Below are 22,468 nucleotides of genomic sequence, written 5' to 3'. Positions count from 1 at the left end.
AAGGGTATTATTGGAGTAACTAGTGAAATGTGAATTGAGTTTATAAATTAAAAAAATTATGTTATATCAATGTTAATTTCCTGATTTTGTTAACTGAACTGCAGTTAAAAAAATTATTTCTGTAATTAAGAAATACACACTGAAGTATTTAAAAGTAAAGGGGCATCATGTTTGTAACTGACTTCCAAATAGCTTTCTAAAATTTACATGTGTGTGACATATAAATAGACACATACAGAGAGAGACATATAACTATCAAGAGAGAAAGGTAAAACAAATGTAATAAAATATTACCATTTGATGAATTTGATAAAAGTTCAACTAATCTTTGAATCTTTCTCATAACTTTTCCATATGTTTAGAATTATCTCAAAGTAGAAAGTTAAAAGAATAATGATAGTAACAGAATATAATTCACTATATAAAATAGGAAACCATGACTACGTAGTGACATTAATAAACAAATGAATAAATTGAAAGTCTGATGAGTAAGGGAATATTTGCATGGTTTCAAAGCTCCTCACCATCTAATATTGACTAATTACAAAGAGAGGGGAAATAATAATTTTATAGTGGAGAAACCTAGGAGATACAACCTTAATGAGTGATCAAAGTGATTATCATCAGTGATGGGACAAATAAAAATCATGTGCCACCTGATAGAATGCAACAAGAATAAAGCATTACTTCTGTGATATATATAAGACCTGAATCCAATTGTGAGGATACATCAAAACAAACCTAAGTTGAGAGACATTCATAGAATAACTGGTCTGAATCTTCCAAAATGTCAAAGTCATGAAAGACAAGGAAAAGCTAAAGAACTGTTCCAGACTGAAGGACACAAAACAGACTTAACTACTAAATGTATGCCTCTGAACTAAATCCTTTTAATGAAAGCAATTACTGGAATAATCAGCAAAACTTGAATGAGGTCTGAGAATTACATGATAGTAATTTATCAGTGTTAATATTCTGATTTTAATAGTTGTACTGTTGTTATTTATATAGGATAATATCCTGGTTTACAGGAAACACAACCAAAGTATTCAACGGATAGGGAACATCATATCAGCAACTTAATCTCAAATAATTCAAGGGGGAAATTCTTCGCAACTTTTCTGTAAATTTGATAGCATTTCAAATTTTTAAAAAACATTTTAAAATAACTCTTCCCTAAGCGATGTAGTGTAAAAATTTCAAACTCTACTTAAAAGTAAAATGGCCCTTATCCTACCACTGTTAACATTTAGTGACCATCCTTCCAGAAGCCTCTTTATACACAAAAGGATACAGTGCAGATCAAACTTTAAATAAAATCATATACTCGCTCAACTATGACCTCATTTATTTCACTCAACATTATCTTGTACATATCATTCCATACACAAATACATTTACATTGCAAAATGAAGCTATTGTCACTACCTCAAGTAGTCCTACAGCTATGGAAAGTGCCACCCCAGAAGAACGCAAAGGTCTCTTTCCCTGTGGTACAGGCCAAGGGTCTCGCTGCAATTCCCCCAGAAGATCTGTGAGATTCATGTCTATTTTCTGTACTGGCTGCAAGAACCTGCAAAATAAAATTTTTAAAAAGCCATTTATTTGTGGGTGAGTGTTTAAGAAACAAACTATCCATTTTTTATTTTTTATTTTAGAGAGAAAGAGGGAGAGAGAGAAACGTCTATTGGTTGTCTCTGTGCCCCAAACGGGGACTGAACTCACAACCTAGGCATGTGCCCTAGGGAATCAAACCAGAGACCTTTTGGTATATGGGATAATGCTCCAACCAACTGAGCCACACCATCCAGGGCCATCCATTTTCTTAAAAACACAGAAAAAGAATTTGAATACAGGATACACCAATGGTTCTCAAAACTATTATGTACATCAGAAGCGGTAGGAGGGCTTGTTTTAACACACATTGCTGTTTTAACACACAGAGTTGTGCCCTAACCGGTTTGGCTTAGTGTACAGAGCGTCGGCCTGTGGACTCAAGGGTCCCAGGTTCGATTCCAGTCAAGGGCATGTACCTTGGTTGCGGACACATCCCCAGTAAGGGGTGTGCAGGAGGCAGCTGATTGATGTTTCTCTCTCCCTCTCCCTTCCTCTCTGTAAAAAAATCAATAAAATATATTTAATTAAACACACACACACACACACACACACACACACACACACACAGAGTTGTTTCAGAAAATCTGGGGTGGGCCCAGGAATCTGCATTTCAAACAAGTTCCCAGTTGATGCTGACACTACTGGTCCAGGAACCACACTTTTGAGTACAACTGCTATAAATGAAACAGTCAAGCCAAATATTACTTCAGGACTATATCTTTCATTTACCAATCTAGTAAATATTAAGATTATTGAAATAGTTATGAGAAGAGATGTCAACTCAATTTTAGTAATACCTCCTCTGATTTGAGAGTTTAGGGGGAAAAGCTACCTCTAAAGCTAAGAAGGCAAAATGAAAAGCTTTTGAGGCTATAGTTTTTTTTGCCCGCCCTCAACCACAAAATTCCGTTTTTCCAAACTGAAAAACAGAAACTCAGGAATATATCAAAACAATAGTAAATCCTTACATTATAATGATAAGAAACCAGCCATTTTACTAGTAATGATGGAATTCTGTCTCAACTCTTATCAGCAACTTAATCTCAAATAATTCAACTTAATCTCAAATAATTTTATAGTGGAGAAACCTAGGAGATACAACCTTAATGAGTGATCAAAGTGATTATCATCTTTTAAAAATATACTAATGCAGTTAGTATATTCTATAATTATATATGGAATATAATGCAATCTACTTTTATTCCAAAAAATATTTAATAGTATCATTGAATGTCTATGTTCAAGTTAAGGGTAAGGGATGCTTAAAATAGCTGGATGAATTGTCAAATTCTCTTTGTCATATTTAATTATTACCTATTAGAAGGAGGTGGCTGCTGTACCTGAGGACCACGTGTTGCTTGAGTAACGGGTACTTTAGAGAGCCCCAGCATTTCCTGTAAAGAGATTATTTCTGTGATATCCATATCATTACTCCTAAAAGATGTCTCAACAATTTACCATGTGCAAGGTTCTATGTTAGGTATTGGGAACCCAAAAATAAAGAACAAGTCTCTTTCCTCAGAAAGCAAAATGTTTAGCCCAAAGCGGCCATAGGTGACCTCTGAAAATGGTTTGCTATTCACTAGACCCAGAAAACCCCACGAAATCATAAAAATCAAGAGGCTCAAATCTCCGTGTTCACTTTAAGAACACTTGTGAAACTGCCCAGGCGATCAGGACATGCATATTCGAAAAGCCACCAAGTATCTGAAGGATGTCACCTTAAAGAAGCAGTGTGCCATTCCATCATTACAATGGTGGAGTTGGTAAGTGTGCCCAGGAGAAACAGTGGGGCTGGACACAGAGAAGAAGGGTGGAGAAAGGGGAAGAGAGAGAGAAACATGGATTTGTTGTTCCCACTTATTTATGCATTCATTGGTTGATTCTTGTGTGTGCCCTGACTGGGGATCGAACCCACATCCTTGGTGTATGGGGTGCTCTACCAACCGAGCTATATGGCTAGGGCTAAGACCAGACTCTTTTCAACTTGATGGTTAATGATAAAAGATAAGAACATTTTAATGGAGGAGAAAAAAAATTATAAGAATTTATAGCCTGTTGCAAAAAGGCAATTGTGTGTTACGTATTATATAACTTAAGTAAAATATACTCTATACTCAGAACTAACATTAAGTCACTTTAAATTAACAATTTAAAAATAACAACAAATACATAAAGGCACAATCCATTTCATTCTCATGACCACCCCGTAAGGTAATAACTGTTCTTATTTCTCTTTTACAACTGAAAAAAATAAGGCACAGAAAGGTTATAACTTGCCCACTTTCTCTCTTGTCTCATGTAAGGTACTCTACTTCCTGTGCTCCTGAAAGAATCCCTACCATGTCTTCTGAAACCTCTCTCTCCTCATCTCGCCCTGCTTTCACTCACCCGCTTTAGTCTCTTTCCCTTCTGTGTATAAGCACATTCAAATATCTCTCCTAAACAAAACCTTTGTCCCTCCTAAACAAAACCACTTTAACTCAGTTCTCTCTCTCTCTCTCTCAAACCTCCACACTATCACCTTCCTTACCTTCAACAACAAACCTCAGGAAAGAACACATACTCTAATTTTCTCCATGTCCTCAAATTTTATGCACTACCTTATTCACTATTCACTATCCTCCCCATCCAAACCTGCAAATTAAATTCCTCCAGGATTTTCTATCTCAATTAACTATAGCACCACTACCCCAGTCTGCTGAGCTCCAAATAAGAGTCATCCTCAAAATCTTTCCTTTTTCATTGTGGGCTACCTGGATGCCTCCAAAGTCTGATTTCAGGTCTGTCTGCTTTAGGCCAGGCTTATCTTTTAGGGTAACTATTCTCAACTGGGGGTTGTATTAGAACCTCTTAGAAAGTTTTTGAATACTTACATGAGCAATCTACCCTTCCAACCACTTCCCAATACAAGCACATATTCACTCACTTTCTCATGGTCTATCAAAATCTCTGGGCAAAAAAAAAAAAAATCTTTTGAAAAATATCCCAGATGATCCTAGTATGCTACACATAACTCCCTGGCCTTGAAAGCTTCATTTTGCCCAGAAGATAAAAATGTCGTCCTAGCATAAAAGAAATACATATACCTATAGTTCTTATATTAAAAATTCTAACACCTTAAATTGTCTCCTTTTGCCAAACATAGTAAAAGTGTTTAGTTCCTAAGTGATAGATGTCAAGAAACAAAAGCTAATATTCTGCAGTTGCTTTTGCTTGTCTTCAGTATGACACTTCTATAAGGCCTTCAAATATCTAGTAAAATACTTGGTTTTACTCTAAATGTTAAAGATGCCATTAAAAGTGAAAGATCTTTGATCTGTATGATAAAAATGTAAGGCAAATAAAAGAAAACTGATGCCAACACTAAATGTAAAGCCTTTGTTACAATACAATTATATTAGTCAATTACAATAAAAATATTTCTAGAAACTTACATCCAGAAGCTTTTTCAGACATATCTAGAATGATGCTCACAGATAGGCTGCTGTTTACCTGCAGTTGTTTGGCAGACAGATCTTTTGTTCCTCTGAAGACATAACTTTTTGAAATGCCCTCACATCCAAGTTCATGAACCTGCACCATTCTCCCAAAAGTAATAAGTCCAACCAAGGCTGTAGGTGGCAAAAGACTTAATGACATCTGCATAGATTCCTTCAGAGCTTGTAAATCTTCATCTTCCATGCAAGTATCAACCACATAGAGGAATATCAAAGGCATCTGAGGGCCACGCTGTTAAAACACATTGCCATCAGAAAAAAAAAGTTGTTTTAAAAGTATTAACACTTCAGTGCAATATATAAGAATAATCAACAGTACATTCATACAATGGAGCCCTAATAAAGCCATTTCAAAAATGAAACAGGTTATATATGCATGGAGAGACATCCAAGACATATCATCAAGTGAAAAATTATTCACTGTTTCTCATCATTTGCAGCAACCTGGATGGAATTGGAGAACATTATGCTAAGTGAAATAAGCCAGTCAATGAAAGAAAAATACCACATGATCTCACTCATTTAGGGATAGTAAAGAACATTATAAGGTGGTGAACAAAAAGATAGATACAGAGACAGTAAAGCATCAAACAGACTTTCAAATTACAGGGGGAAAGTTTGGGAAAGGTGGGGGAGTTATGAAATCAAACGAAGGACTTGTATGCATGCATATAAGCATAAACAATGGATGCAAAACTCTGGGGGGGAGGGCATGTGTGGGTGTGGGGTGGGGGGGTAATAGTAAGATATGTACACATATAATACCTCAATAAAAAAAAAAGATGAAAAAATAAAAAATAAATAAATAAATAAAAAAAAAAAAAAGAAAAATTATTCACTGTAAAAAAAATTATTTACAGTTACATAGAGGAAACATTTACTCTCATTCTCAATTTTATTTAACTGCATGAGGTTTAATATCTTATAACAAGTATTTACTCCTATTAAAATAAAAAAAATAGTAACTCTAAAGCTTAAAAACATGTAGTGAATTTATAAAATAATTGCCTAAACCTGAATTAGATTGTGAGAGAACTGGACACTAGCCAGGTTGAACACATTACTGACTGGCTCAAGTGAACCATATTCTGCTTTCTCTACAATATTCATAAAAGCTATTATCATTTTCACTCTTAAATACAGAAACAACTAAGTAAAGCTATTCAGAGAGGGAAGAAAAACTAATTTTCCTAGGAAGAACCAATACAAGAATAATTTCATTAACTAGCCTTGGGGATATATCATCAGGCTCCAGCATCAGATTAACTAAATATTTGTAAACTAAGCAAGAGTGATACTTTAGTGTTTAATGATTTGCTCAGTATAGCAAAGTACACCATTCCATCCAATATCCTGGCCACCCATCAAATAACTACAAAAGAGAATTATTACCTTGCTTAAAATGACTAAGAAGTCTTATCTTTGAAATGCTCCATCAATTCAATGTGAAAATCAAGAATGCCGCCTTTTAAGTCATCTCCATTTAACAACTATTTTGGTATAAATTATTATATATTTAAAACTTCATTAAAGATTTACTCTTATGTTCTTACCAGAACTACATATTCAATGCTAGAAAACTGAGGTAAAAGTTCAGCAGGCTGATTCAGTTCAGATATACCAGCATAAGTAGGTGGAAACTACAGATACAAAAGAAACAAAAATATTTAACAAATTATTTGTCAGAAAGAGTAATGAAATTTTAAACTAAAGATAAATATTTCCTGATCATTTAATAATGAAAAAATCAGTATTTTCATCATATGACAATTTCATCTTTCTTTTTAAGTATACATATTTAGACCAGTATCACAGCATTAACATCTGTAATGGGGATTTTCTTACCTGATTTCTTTGATAACAAAAGTTGCAAGCCCAGAGTTTTGCTCGATAATCCACTTGACTGTTTTAAGAAAAGATACAACAGCTCATATTTCAGTTCTATTTTACAAGAATCATAATATCAATAAAATTAATTTCTTTCTAAAATATGAATGCATTCAAATATAGTCAGTGATCTTCAAAAGCCATCTATTTTTAAATGCTACCAATATCTAATTCATACTTTTAACATATACAAGTTTACTTATAAATAAATATACTATAACTTTTAGTGTATAGTAAATATTAATGAAATTAAGATGACTACTCAGATGTAGAAAAATTAAAAATGTATTTATTGAATGCTTAACATGTACCAGCTATTTTTCTAAGTGATAGTGATAGTGACCAAGACAGTCAAGGTCCCTGGTCTCACTGAGTTTATATTCTAAAAAGACAGACAATAGACAAGTAGATACATAAGCACAGAAGATATTTTTTGTTTGTTTGTTTATTTTTAGAGAGGAAGGACAGAAAGGAAGAGGGAGAGACAGAAACACCAATGATGAAAGAGAATCACTGATCTTCTGCCTCCTGCATGCCCCACACTGGGGATGGAGCCGAAACCTGGCATATGCCCCACCTCCTGCTTCATAGGTCAATGCTCAATTACTAAGCCACACTGTAAGGGCACTTTTTTTTTAAAAAAAAGAAGATCAATTTTTTAAAATATATTTTATTGATTTTTTTACAGAGAGGAAGGGCGAGGGATAGAGAATTAGAAACATCAATGAGAGAAACATCAATCAGCTGTCTCCTGCACACCCCCTACTGGGGATGTGCCCGCAACCAAATTACATGCCCTTGATTGGAATCGAACCTTGAGTCTGCAGGCCAACGTTCTATCCACTGATCCAAACCAATTAGGGCTGTCAGAGCACTTTTTAAAAAGTATATATTTTAATTGATTTTTGAGAGAAAGAGGAAGGGAAAAAGAGAAGAGAAAGAGAAAGATAAATGTGAGAAACATCTAGGCTTCTGCCACACCTCCTGCTGGGGATTGAGCCTGCAACCCAGGCATGTGCCCAGATTGAAAATTGAGTGGACAACCTTTTAGTGCACAGAATAACACCCAACCAACTGTGCCACACTGGCTAGGGCTAAACAGACGATACTTTTAGATAGTAATAATAAAAATTAATGAAAACAAAGCAGGATGTGAGAATGTGTTTGTGAGTACTACCTTAAAGGAAGGCCTTCTTAAACAACTGAAATATAACCTAAGTGAAAAGGAACCTGTCACAGGAAAATCTAGGGGTAGAGCAATCCAAGCAGACTACATAACTATTACACAAGTTCCAAGGTAGAAATAAGTTTGGTATATTCAAAAATCAGAAAGAGGGGCCCTGGCCAGGTAGTTCAGTTGGTTAGAGTATCGTCTGATACACCAAGGTTGGGGGTTCAGTCCTGATCAGGGCACATACAAGAATCAACCAATGAATGCATAAATAAGTGGAAGAACAAATCCATCTCTCTCTTTCTCTCTCTCCCCCTCTTCCTATCCTCATCTCTAAAATACATACATACCTACTTTTTTTTATTTTAAGTCAGAAAGGGGGTAAGGTATAAAGTAGATGAGCCCAGCCAGTGTTCCTCAGTGGTTGAGCATTGACCTATAAGCCAGGAGGTCACAGTTTGAGTCCTGGTCAGGGCACATTCCTGGGTTGTGGGCTCGATCCCAAGTGTGGGGCATGCAGGAGGCAGCTGATCAATGATTCTCTCCCATCATTGATGTTTCTATCTCACTCTCCCTGTTCTTCCTCTCTGAAATAAATAAAAATATATTTAAAAATAAAATAAAATCTTATAGCTCTTTGGATTTGACTATCATCATTTGAAAAAAAATAACTATAAACAAAGACTATTTCATATAAATGAGTGAGAAAGAAACTACATTTCTAAATCATACTGCCATATATGTTTTTTCCATATATATTAATTACCATAAAGGATTCAAAACTGCACGGCAAGTGGTCCTACTACACAAAACAGGTTCATATTGAATAGGTGGTAAATCAGGTCTCTCCTTTAGTGGTGTAAATAGGGCTGCTACTGGAACAACCATTCTTGTAGCTTCCAGCCGACTCGATGGCCAAACATTCCAACTAAATCGTACTCCATCTCGTTCTTCATTTTGTTGTATGAATTCCAAATAGGTTGTCATTGTGGAGCTTGAGTCTTATTTCTGTAAAAGAATTAAAAGATACTCTCAGAGACTTTCCTACGAAAGAAACCAAGATGGCGGCATTGGTAAACACCTGAACTGCTGCCCCACACAACAATTTCAAAACTACAACTAAAAGACAAAACGTACATCATCCAGAACCACAGGAAGGCTGGCTGAGTGAAAATTCTACAACTAGAAGGAAAGAGAAAAGCACACAGACTCACAGGAGCTGCGGAAGTGCAGAGGTACGAGGGCGTGCGTGCAGAGAGGGCTGGCAACTGAGTACGCGGCTGGCTTTCTCAATTGGGAGGGAGACAAGAGCTCCCGACTGCTCTGAACTCCAGTTCCGGACGAGACTCTAGGGACCCAGACTCATACGGGGAGAAACTGGACTGTCTGGCAGCAGGCGAAACTCCAGGGCGGATTTCTCTCAAAGGTGGTTGCAGTGATTACCGCAGTACACAGAGAGCCAGGGGCCTCTTAGGGCAGGGCTGACTGGAAGCCACTGCTGTTTGCTCCGCCCTGAGATCCTGCCCCACGAAGCCAATGCAGTTTGCTCCGCCCTGAGACTCCATCCCATCCAAGCTGAGCGCAGAGGCTTTTGCATATGAATGGCCTGGTCCTTTTGAATTCTAAACTTACCTAACAAACTGTAGCTGAGTCAGTAAGACCCAGAACATCCAAAAGAAGTCCCAAGGCCCTGCAGCAGCTTGCATTGCTTCACAGCTGGGCCTCAGAACATCCAAAAGAAGGCCAAGGCCACGAGCAGCTTACGTTACTTCACAGCTGGGCCTCATCTGGGCACCTCCAAAACCCAAACAAACAAGAGGAATCTGCAGATCTCTCCATAGCTCCTGCTGGGTGGCCTCAGGCAGAGGCTAAATTAGCACCTCCTTGGAGAGCCAAGAGCCAGTGTACCCAGGGGTCAGAGTGGGATCAGCCAGATTACAACTCCTCAGATCCATAAGGGACACACTCAGGGGGCAGACTCAATGAGCACCAAAGCCCCTCTGAAGCAAGTCTTGTCTCATAAGGGTGTCTCCAGCACAGAAGTTCTCCCAGCGTAGACACAACTGATCCTCACAGCCAATTGGCCTGGAGCTCAATTCCTCCCAGTGACACCAACAACTATCAAGGCTTAACTACAAGACTGTGCACACAGCCCACAAAGAGGTGCACCAAGAGTGTCCACCTCAGGTAATTAGGGAAGCTGAGCCAGTGGGCCCTATAGGACACCTAGCACACAAAGCCACTCTATCAACACAGGGAAGCAGCCAAAATGTGGAGACAAAGAAACAGGTCACAAATGACAGAAATGGAGGAAAGCAAACTACTGGATATAGAGTTCAAAAGCACAGTTATAAGGTTTTTCAAAAATTTCCTAGAAAAGGCCGATAAATTAGTGAGACCCTCGAGGATATGAAAAAGGACCAACTAGAAATTAACCATGCACTGACTGAAATAAAGCATAATATACAGAGACCCAAAAGCAGACTAGAGGATCCCAAGAATCAAGTCAAAGATTTGAAATACAAAGAAGCAAAACACACCCAACCAGAAAAGCAAAAAGAAAAAAACAATCCAAAAATATGAAGATAGTGTAAGGAGCCTCTGGAACAACTTCAAGAGTACCAACATCTGAATTATAGGGGTGCCAGAAGAAGAGAGAGAGCAAGATACTGAAAACCTATTTGAAGAAATAATGACAGAAAACGTCCCCCACCTGGTGAAAGAAATAGACTTACAAGTCCAGGAAGCACACAGAACCCCAAACAAAAGGAATCCAAAGAGGACCACACCAAGACACATCATAATTAAAATGCCAAGAGCAAAAGACAAAGAGAGAATCTTGAAAGCAGCAAGAGAAAAACAGTTAGTTACCTACAAGGGAGCACCCATACAATTGTCAGCTGATTTCTCAACAGAAACTATGCAGGCCAGATAGGAGTGGCAAGAAATATTCAAAGTGATGAATAGCAAGAACCTACAACCAAGATTACTCTACCCAGCAAAGCTATCATTCAGAATTGAAGGTCAAATAAAGAGCTTCACAGATAAGAAAAAGAGCCAACATGGATATTGAAATTGCTAAGAACAATGAGGAACTGATTCTCAAATATAAGTGAGGGGAGAAAAAATATAATTCAATAAAAGTATATTATAGCCCTAACTGGCTTAATTGTCCTGATTAGGGGACAAAAAGTATAATATAGCCCTAACTGGCTTGATTTTGTCCTGATTAGGGGACAAAATCAAGCTATATCTCCACCTTGTTACTCTCTAACTGCTTATCTAAGATGTCAGCTTTCCTAACTAGGCAACAATTCTATCTCATGTTCTCAAACTGCAACAGTGGTTAGTGATAGAAAGAAATCAATTAAAAAAATATTAAAAAAGAAAAAGAGCCAACATGGATATTGAAGTTACTAAGAACAATGAGGAACTGATTCTCAAATATAAGTGAGGGGAGAAAAAATATAACTCAATAAAAGTATATTATAGCCCTAACTGGTTTGCCTCAGTGGATAGAGCATCAGCCTTCGGACTGGATGGCCCCAGGTTTGATTCCAGTCAAGGGCATGTACTTTGATTGCAGGCACATCCCCAGTGAGGGGTGTGCAGGAGGCAGCTGATCGATGTTTCTCTCTCTCATCAATGTTTCTAACTCTCTAACCTTCTCCCTTCCTCACTGTAAAAAAATCAATAAAATATATTTATAAAACTATTATATAATTTTAATTTTAGAAACATTTTCAAATAAATTTTGATAATACCAATTACAGAAAGTGAAGCTTAACAAATATAAGTATCTTAAGCAGCTAAGAGCTTCCTCTACTTTAAAATAAATAAGATGCCAATTATACCTCAATTAATAATAAAATTAACACATATACCTTAATTAAAAAAATGAAAAAAATAAAAATAAAAATAACTAAATTAAATTAAACAGTATTTCCTCCTATCAGAATCTGACAGACAAGAACAGAATCTTCTGTTAAACAAGAGCAACCATGGGTTTTACAAAGGATGATAAAGAATAAAGAGAAAGTCTAAGATAACTAAATATATTTAGAAAAAAATTATTTTGAAGGTACATTTTATATAGGAGATAGCTTTGAGAAGGATGATATGAACTCTCAAGAAAAAGCAGTTGTTGAAAGATAATGGTAAAACAAAGGCCTGAGATAGTCAAAGGGGAGTTAGAAGGTGCCAACCTTTCTAACACAGGCCACAGTAGGAGAAACAATCTCCTCTGGGAGAGAAATCCAGTGTTTAGCAACAGTTTCCATGCTACAGATGTAAACATAAATTCTAGGACTATGCAATCCCTCCTATTATATCTACAGAAAGTAAAGCAAATGTAGTTTTCTGTTCATTACTTAATTAAATCTATAACCTAAGTGTATCTAAAATGCATCACCAAAAAGCATTAAAATATCCACTAAAATATACCAGACCAATCAGGGTTGTTCATCTGAAACACAAAACACACACACAAAAAAATGTTTTAAGTGACTTCTTCCTCAATTTTCCAAGAATGGTACATTATTAGTACTTAGGTATTTGTCATACATTTTCTCAAAACGGATGAAATAAGCCTGTCACCTAGAAAACAATTGACAGTATTTATTGCCAGTGATAAAATATGAGCTTTCGAGCAAATATTAAAATATTGGAAAACTTGTATCCCCTACCATCAGCTTCACAGTTTCCTAATATATAAAGATTTTTCTGGTGATATCAATGTGATTTTTAAAATATGTTGTATAGCCCTGGCCAGTTTTGCTCACTGGTTAGAGTGTCAGCCTGTGGAATAAAGGGTCTCGGGCTCAATTCCCAGTCAAGCCAGACATGGTACCTCCATGTACCTCGGTTGCAAGTTCAAGCCCCAGCACTGGTTGGGGTGGGATAGGAAGACAACCAATCAATCTCTTGCTCGCTCGCTCTCTCTCGCTCTCTCTTTCTCTCTTTCCCCCACCCCCTCCCTTTCACTCTCTCTAAAAATCAATGGAAAAAATATCCTAACTCCTCAAGTGAGGATTAAAGTTTTAATATATATTTTTATACTATCCTATATAACAAAAGCTTAATATGCAAATTGACTGTCACTCTAACATACAAGATGGCTGCCCCCATTCGGTCAAAGATGGCCGACCCATGTGGACACAAGATGGCTGTCACAAGATGGCCAGCAGGGGAGGGGAGTTGTGGGCAATCAGGCCAGCAGGAGAGGGCAGTTAGGGGTAACCAGGCCAGCATGGGAGAGCAGTTGGGGGGGACCAGGCCTGCAAGGGAGGGCAGTTGGGGGCGATCAGGCCTGCAGGGGAGGGCAGTTGGGGGGGGGGACAAGGCCTGCAAGGGAGGGTAGTTGGGGGGGAACCAGGTCTGCAGGAAAGGGCAGTTGGGGGCAACCAGGCCAGCAGGGGAGGGCAGTTAGGAGTGATCAGGCAGGCAGGTAGACTGGTTAGGGGTGACCAGGCAGGCTGGCAGGGGAGCAGTTAGGGGGCAACCAGGCCGGCAGGGGGGCACATAGGGGGCAACCAGGCCAGCAAGGGGGGGCAGTTAGGGGCGACCAGGCCAGCAGAAGGGCAGTTAGGAGGCAACCAGGCAAGCAGGTAGAGAGGTTAGGGGTGATCAGAGAGGCAGGTAGGCAAGCAGTTAAGAGCCAGTGGTCCCAGATTGCGAGAAGGATGTCCGACTGCCGGTTTAGGCCCCATCCCACCCGGATTGGAGAGGATGCAAGCTGGGCTGAGCGACACCCCCTCCCTGCCCCATGCACAAATTTCGTGCACCGGGTCTCTAGTATAGGATAATATAACAAAATGTCAACATTTGGAAGATATACATTCTTCATGAAGCAGTATCTCCAAGTTGAGATAGTATAGGGAGATGGGCCCCGGGAATGGAAATATACCAGATGGCCAGAAAATGTCTAAACCACTGTTCCACATATGCAGTTGATCAAGGTTTGGCTGCTATAGGACCTTTCTGGGGTGACAATAATGAATAACACTATAATCTTGCCCTCATAGTGCATTTGGGGGAGACTGTTGCCAAGGAACCCAACAAAGAAATTTCTACTCTCTGGAACCTTCATAAGCCCGATTTTTCACTCAAGCTCCCTTTATCCCCAGCTTATAAAAGCAGCCAAGCAGTGCCATCCCCCAGCCAGTTCAGAGGACCTTTCTTTCCTCTGTGCTGCCTCCATTGTGCTAGAGTATAACCTTAAATCTATCTGGAAATTCTCTGGAGTTTCCTGTTTTCATCTTGGGAAACCCAAGAACCCCAAAGGGTGATAACAAAATGATGAAGTCATGATATAAAATTGTGCATGAGTAAATGATCCATTCAAAGTGCAGGATAGACCAAGGGCTTTAATGCAAAAGAGTACAAAACGTTTACTTCTAAGGTTTCAGACTCCACACTGCAATTAACCATTGATGTCTTAATTAAAACTGTTCACTTTTTTCCCCCTAGCTGGTTTGGCTCAGTGGATACAGCATGGACCTGCAGACTAAAGGGTACAGGGATTGATTCCAGTCAAGGGAACATTCCCAGGTTGTGGGTTTGATCCCCAGTGGGGGGCATGCAGGAGGCAGCCAATCAGTGATTCTCTGTCATCATTGATGTTTCTATCTCTCTCTCCCTCTCCCTTCCTCTCTGAAATCAATAAAAATATGTATTTTTTTAAAAACTGTTCAGTTTTGGTAAGTATGCAAAATTATCTGAAAAAAAATATGAAAATAACCCGCCTTTCTCCAGCTATATACTTATGAGCCAGATTTCCTTCATGTAATTCAACCAAAGCAATATATCACAATAGACTCAATACAGAAGTAGATATGTCTTTTATTAAGCCAGGTGGATTTTTGTTTCTGTATGGGATTCTCAACAATCCTATCTAATAAAAGAGTAACATCCAAATTGACCGTACCTCCACTACATGCACAAGCCACGCCCACAAGCCAATCAGGAGCGAATATGCAAATAAACCCAACCAAGATGGCTGTGGCCACAGAGAGCAGGAGGGAGGCTTGGGTTTCCCCGGCAATGGAGGAAGCCAAGCTTTCCGCCTAACCTTGCCGGCCTAGGCCTCCACTCAATGCTACAAAGTTTCAATTATAGAAGATAAATAAATCCCAACAGAAATGGCTGTCGCCACGGAGCGAGCAGAAGACTTGGCTCCGCTCAAGGCTACAAAGTTTCAATTGTAGAAGATATATAAATCCCAGATACCAGGGCCTCCGCTTGTGTCGCCGGGGGGTGTGGCTGGCCTGCAAACTACCACAGGCCCCTCACTCAGGACGCCCCACGCCCCAAGGGAACCCCCACCCTGATCCGGGACACCCTTCAGGGCAAACCAGCTGGCCCCCACCCATGCACCAGGCCTCTATCCCAGTGGTCGGCAAACTGCGGCTCGCGAGCCACATGCGTCTCTTTGGCCCCTTGAGTTTGTGGCTCACGAGCCATGGTTTGACGACCACTGCTCTATGGTATTACCCAAATCATTGCCCTAAAGCAGTGGTCGGCAAACTGCGGCTCGCGAGCCACAAACTCAAGGGGCCAAAGAGATGCATATGGCTCGTGAGCTGCAGTTTGCTGACCACTGCTCTATACTACCTAATAAAAGAGTAATATGCAGATTGACCATCACTCCAACACACAAGATGGCTGCCCCAATGTGGTCAAAGATCCTTCCCCCATGTGGACACAAGATGGACGGCAGGAGAGGCAGTTGGGAGGGACTAGGCCTGCAAAGGATGGCAGCTGGGGGGCGATCAAACCTGCAGGGGAGGGCAGTTAGGGGTGACCAGGCCGGCAGAGGAGGGAAGTTGGGGGTGACTGGGCCTGCAGGGAAGGGCAGTTGTGGGGGGACCCAGGCCTGCAGGGGAGAGCAGTTGGGGGGGACCAGGCCTGCAGAGGAGGGCAGTTAGGGGGGACCAGGCCTGCAAGGGAGAGCAGTTAGGGGGGACCAGGCCTGCAGGGGAGGGCAGTTAGGGGAAATCAGGCCAGCAGGGGAGCAGTTAGGCATCAATCAGGCTGGAAGGGGAGTGGTTAGGGGGTGATCAGGCTGGCAGGCAGAAATGGTTAGGGACAATCAGGAAGGCAGGCAGGCGAGCAGATGGGAGCCAGCAGTCCTGGATTGTGAGAGGGATGTCCAACTGCCCGTTTAGATCCAATCAAACCTGGATCAGGCCTAAACGGGCAGTCGGACATCCCTTGAGGGGTCCCAGATTGGAAAGGGTGCAGGCTGGGCTGAGGGACACCCCCCCACCCACACACACACACACACACACACACACCCAGTGCACGAATTTCGTGCACTGGACCTCTAGTGTTTAAGAATAAAGGGTCCTGAGAACCACTGCCATTAGGACATTAATTCAATCAGGGAGCCTAGTAGAGAAAGGCTCTGAGGCTTACCATTTATAAAATGGCATGATTTGATAAGCACTCTCTCCCCTAATGTTTGCATAAAAGCATAAAACCAAATGAATATGACTCAGACACTATATTAGCATGCAGACTTAACATATTAGTCACTATACGTTTATTAAATGGTTCAAAACACAAAAGACCATTCTAAACAAATGTCTCATTTTTCAGCACAATGTATAATCAGTGGGAATTACTTTAGTTAAATAATTTCTCATGGTATAACTAAAGCAAAGAAACAAAGTAGTATATGACTTTAACCTAGCATATCAAACATGTATCCACAGTACTTTTTAAGGCTTCACGTATGATAGTTTTTCAATATTCCCATATTAACCATTTTATAGATAACTAAGTGACAAACATCCTAACTTGCAAGCAAAATTGAATTCCTCCCAATATCAGATGTATTTAACTGAAAATTTAATGTGCCTCCTACTTTTCAGTTGTAAGATCCTCAATGAAGTATTCTCAGCTACTTCCGATGACTAGCTTTAAATTGGACAAATAGCTTAACCTCTTGGATCCTCAATTTTTCATCAATAAGATAAGCGATTTGGGCTACAACTACAAGGCCCTTTCCAACTTTAAATTTTCAGTCAATTAAAAATAGTTGGAAGGACAAGGAGGAAACTTAACATTTATTTATATTTATATCGATATTTAAATATAAAACTTTTTTTAACCAAGTTAATTTGTCTTTGAGGGTGTAGGTCGAGGAAGCTCACCTGGATACATTAATTCGACAAACACACTCCAGTGGTTACATGTAAGTTTCCTATGACTTTTCCTTTCCCATCAAAAAGGGAAAACACTAGGGCAGTAAGACAGGTCCATTCTGGAAAGTGAACTCTATTTGTAATCAAGCCCTAAGGCATCAGTTTGATCTGACTTTTCTCCTTTTCCCCCTTTAACTCACAAGGCCAAACTACGGGTGACGAAGTCACCTCGGTTCAAAGTCTAGGGCACTTCAGACCTGGCAAGAAATGAACCAAGAAGTCCAAGTGCCCAGAAGCGGTGATGGCCTGCGGTGGGGAAGGCAGGTAGCTGGGGAGGCGGGGCTGGGGTGCGGGGCCAGGAGCCTTTTCTCACTCGACTCCCGACACCTGATCCAGGGGAGCTGGGTGAGGGAGCCGGGCCCCCAAACCCGGAAAGAACGAAGCAGAAGGTGGTGGGGGAGAGGGTGACAGGTTCAGGGTTCAAGGCTGCCCCGCCGGACTGGCGTGCCTCGCCCTTCCCCAGGCACTGAGAGGGCAGAGCGGGCACCACCCGAGAGACCCCGGCCCGCCCGCCCGCGAGGCGCCCTCCCCGCCGCCCCTCCCCCGCTTCCCACAGAGAGCCAGTCCCCGGAGGCAGCCCTCGAGTGACTCCTCACCACAGTGTCCTCTCTACGAGATCCGCGCCGGCCGCAGCCTCCGCCTGACGAAAATCAGTCCTCTGCGCCGGGCAGAAGCAGCCGTGGCAGTGCGATCAGGACCCGCGCCGCCCCGCCCCCGGCCGCCGCGCAGAACTCTGCAGGGCCAACATGGCTGGTGCCGCCTCTGCCACGTCAAGGGGAGGGGGCGGGGCGTGCGTGAGGAAAGGGGCGGGACTTGATCCTAGGGGCGGGGCCACAGGCCGGAAGCCTCGAGGGGAGATCCTGGACGGGGTCGGGATCCTCTGCGGAGTGGGCGGGACTAGAAGGAGCGTTGAGGAAGGGGCAGGGACGGAGCCGGAGGGGCGGAGCGACGGAAACTAACCAACCGGAGGCGCGTGGGTGGGGCCCTCACCGGATGGAGCCGGAACTGCGAGTGCGCTGCCCAGGGGAGCGCCTTTTCCCCCTCCCCTGGGGCTGCAAGGAAGGCGGGAACTTCCGTTGCCACTCACACTCCTCTGGTCCTGAAGAGAAATGGAAACCCTCCTCTAGGGCATCCTGCCCTCTAAGGCCCTGGTTGATTCCTAGACCGCAAACATTTCCCCTTAAACAAAGTGAGAAGTTGTTCTTTGGAGGCAGGATAGTAAGAAACTGGGAAAATTCCTTGGTAAGTGGAATGGGGAAACTGAGAGTGGATTCAAACTGGCCTTATCCAGCACCCTGCCTCACTTGCCTCCTCCCCTGCAGGCCATACCTTAAGCATTAAGCACTCAGGGCAATGAGTGTCTGACCAGCACCAAATAATATTTGGAACAAAGCCTCGGATCTGTTGACCACAGAGAAAGCGTTTTGGTCTTCTTGTAAGAACTGATATTTCAGAGTTATTTTTTTCTTAAATGTCTTCTAAGAACAAAGAGAAAATTTATTTAAAAAATAGAATTCAGCTTGTTCTACTTGCAATTACCATATGGGTCCATTGGATTCTTTCTGGTAAGTCTAGGATTCATCATGAAACTTTAGTGATATTTTTCCTATATCTGGAAACATTCTGCTACTTCTTTATCATTGGCATTATTTCATCATTACTCACCAAAGTTATTCCAAACTATGCTTTAAAAAAACTAAAAGAATAAGAAAATGGAAGAATGATGGAGTTATCAAAGATGATAAAATAGTGAAATCATCACTACTGCATTATTTTTCTGTTTTCTTTTTGCAGTGCTCATAGTACAGTACCATCTTTCAAGATCTTTGTATTAACCATTTATTTCTTATATATTTTCATTAAATCTTTATTATTGACTAGAGGCCCGATGCACAAAATTCGTGCAAGGGGCTCTGCCCTGGTAGCCATGGTGACTGCCTAGGCTCTCGCAGCCCGGGCTTCATCCAGAACCGTGGTCGGCAAACTGTGGCTCGCGAGCCACATGCAGCTCTTTGGCCCCTTGTGTGTGGCTCTTCCACAAAATACCACGGCCTGGGTGAGTCTGTTTTGAAGAAGTGGCATTAGAAGAAGTATAAGTTTAAAAAATTTGGCTCTCAAAAGAAATTTCAATTGTTGTACTGTTGATATTTGGCTCTGTTGACTAATGAGTTTGCTCACCACTGGTCCAGAAGATTATCCAGATGGTCATTCTGCTGTTTGGCTGTTCAGTCTCATTACCATATTATGCTTTTATTATTACAGACTAGAGACCCGGTGCACGAAATTCGTGCATGGGGGGGTGTCCCTCAGCCCAGCCTGCACCCTCTCCAATCTGGGTCCCCTCCAGGGATGTCCCACTGCCTTCTCACAATCAGGACTGCTGGCTCCCAACTGCTCGCCTGCCTGCCTTCCTGATTACCCCTAACCACTTTTGCCTGCCAACCTGATCACCCCCTAACCACTGCCCTGCCAGCCTGATTTATGTCTAACTGCTCCCCTGCCAGCCTGTTTGCCCCCAACTTCCCTCCTCTGCCTACCTGGTCACCCCTAACTGCCCTCCCCTGCAGGATTGATTGCCCCCAACTGCCTTCCCTTGCAGGCCTGGTCCCTCCCAAATGCCCTCCCCTGCTGGCCATCTTGTGGTGGCCATCTTGTGTCCACATGGGGGCAGCTATCTTGATCTTATGTGTTGAAGTGATGGTCAATATGCATATTACTCTTTTATTAGATAGGATAGAGGCCTGGTGCATGGGTGGGGGCCAGCTTGTTTGTACTGAAGGGTGTCCCAGATCAGGGTGGGGGTTCCCTTGGGGCATGGGGCAGCCTGGGCGAGGGGCCTGTGGTGGTTTGCAGGCCAGCCATGCCCCCCGGCAACCCAAGCAGAGGTCCTGGTATCTGGGGTATATTTATCTTCTACAACTGAAACTTTGTAGCCTGGAGCAAAGCCAAGCCTTCTGCTCACTCTGTGGCTGTAGAGGGCTGCCTGGGAGGCACCTGAGCATTTCCTTAATTATCGTCAGCCAAACTCAGGGCTTAGGCCGAGTCACGCCCTGGGAACATGCTTCCCCAATGAGGCTGGACATGTTAATCAGTTCTGACTTCATAGCAGCCCAGGTGTCAGCAGGGGCGGGTCTAGATATGTAAATCCAGTAATGCTGGGGCCTAGTTAAGAATGCAAATAAGCTCCTTTGATCCTAAGTTTTGGTGTTACTTCCTGGATTTGGGGGATATAAAATAAACCTGCTGAGTGGCTCAGGGTCGTCGTCGTCGTCATGCAGCCTCTCCATCAGAGAGGAAAGATGGCGTCCCACCCAGCCCCAGCTTCATGAATCTATTTTTGCGTCTTGTTTTCTTTATTTCTATTATTTCTCAATCCCTGGCCGCCTCCACTTAGAACCGGTTCGTTCATCTCTCTTTCTGTGCGGGACGCGGAAAAGGGAGATCCCCGCCATGTTTGGCCCCCGCCGCTTCAGGCCCCCGCATGTGGCTGCCGCCATTTCTGTTTGGATTTGTTTACCTTCTATAATTGAAACTTTGTAGCATTAAGCGGAGGCCTGGGTCGGCCAGGGAAGGTTGAAAGCTTGGCTTCCTTGGTCGCTGGGGGCAACCCTAGCCTGCTCTCCCCAGCTCTGTGGCTGCTGCCATTTTTCCTGGGATTTATCTTCTATAATTGAAACTTTGTATTCTTGAGTGGAGGCCTGGGCCCGCCAGGGTGTGTGGAAAGCTTGGCTTCCTCTATTGCTGGAGAAACCCAAGTCTCCCTCCTGCTCTCTGTGATGGCAGCCATCTTGGCTGGGGTTAATTTGCATACTCACACTGATTGGCTGGTGGGCATGGTTTGTGGGTGTAGCGGAGTGATAGTTAATTTGCATATTACTCTTTTATTAGATAGGATAGTATTATATATGTCCCCTTTTTTCTCCCATTGACCCTTTATAGCCAGCCCTTGTCCCCCACCCCAGGCCTCCACCATCCTATTGTCTTGTCCATGGGTTATGCATATATGCATACAGGTTCTTTGGTTGATCTCTTCCCACGCACCCACTCCACTTTCCCTCTGAGATTCCACAATCTGTTCCATGCCTCTATGTCTCTGGATCTATTTTGTTCATTAGATTTCACATGAGTGAGATTATGTGGTACTTGTTTTTCACTGACTGGTTTATTTTGCTTAGCATGATACTCTCCAGGCCCCTCCATTCTGTCTGAAAGGGTAAGAGATTCTTCTCTTTTACTGCTGCATAGTATTTCATGGAATAATGTAACACAGCTTTTTTATTCACTGATCTACTGATGGGCACTTGGGCTATTTCCAGATCTTAGCTATTATAAAATATGCTGCTATGAACATAGGGCATTGAGCTTTCACTAACTATAGCTAAGAATTCAGAATTCAGAAGATGGATGCAGAGACAGAGAACAGCACTCTAGATCCTAATAATGATAGCAAAATCTTAAACTATGAATCTTTAATTGACCATCTCCTAGATGAATTTCTCAAACTCTAGAATTAATGAGTTGCCTGGCAGTGTGGCTGCTCAGTGGTTAAGTGTCGACCTATGGAACAGGAGGTCACTGGTTCAATTCATGGTCAGGGCATATGCCGGAATTGCGGGGATCAATCCCCAGTGGGGGTATGCGGAAAGCAGCTGATCCATGTTGATGTTTCTCTCATCGATGTTTCTATCTCTCTCTCTCTCTCCCTCTCCTGGCCTCTCTGAAATCAATTTAAAAAAATATATTGTTTAAATTGCTTTATTGGTTAAGGTATCACATATTTGTCCTCATCCCCCCATTCCCATCCCACATCCCTCCCCACGCATGCTCCCACCCCCCTGTTGTCCTTAACCACTGGTTAGGCTCATATGCATGCACACAAGTCCTTTGGTACATCTCTCCCCTTTATCCCCACACTCTCCTACCCTCCCTCTGAGGCCCAACAGTCTGATCCATGCCTCCTTGTCTCTGGGTCTGTTCTTGTTCATCAGTCTATGTTGTTCATCATTTCCCCTAGATGAGTGAGATCATGTACTACTAGAAATACACTTATAAGAACCGAAAATGAGACAAGCAATAATGGTTATGCT

General features: G+C 41.9%; 1 protein-coding gene across 4 annotated transcripts in view; it reads right to left on the bottom strand.

The window, feature by feature from the left end:
- SEC23A (SEC23 homolog A, COPII coat complex component) overlaps positions 1–18,136 on the bottom strand; it is a 71,629-nt gene extending 53,493 nt beyond the window's left edge. For 2 of the 4 annotated variants that reach the window (XM_054725583.1, XM_054725590.1), the window contains exons 1-7: positions 17,978–18,136; positions 8,942–9,183; positions 6,963–7,020; positions 6,671–6,757; positions 5,113–5,349; positions 2,932–3,011; positions 1,429–1,573 (exon numbers count right to left, since the gene is read on the bottom strand). In XM_054725583.1, coding sequence (XP_054581558.1) covers positions 1,429–1,573; positions 2,932–3,011; positions 5,113–5,349; positions 6,671–6,757; positions 6,963–7,020; positions 8,942–9,162 — 828 coding nt within the window. In that variant the 5' untranslated portion in view covers positions 9,163–9,183; positions 17,978–18,136. Of the gene's footprint in view, positions 1–1,428; positions 1,574–2,931; positions 3,012–5,112; positions 5,350–6,670; positions 6,758–6,962; positions 7,021–8,941; positions 9,184–9,807; positions 9,870–17,977 lie in introns of those variants that run through there. The other 2 variants (XM_054725586.1, XM_054725595.1) reach the window with 2 other exon arrangements.
- Positions 18,137–22,468: the final 4,332 nt, after the last annotated feature.

Source organism: Eptesicus fuscus, chromosome 2 (assembly GCF_027574615.1).
Source record: "Eptesicus fuscus isolate TK198812 chromosome 2, DD_ASM_mEF_20220401, whole genome shotgun sequence".
Classification (NCBI taxonomy): Eukaryota; Metazoa; Chordata; class Mammalia; order Chiroptera; family Vespertilionidae; genus Eptesicus; species Eptesicus fuscus.
The sequence above is the reverse complement of the archived record's forward strand: the minus strand, read 5'-3'. Positions and strand labels throughout refer to the sequence as shown.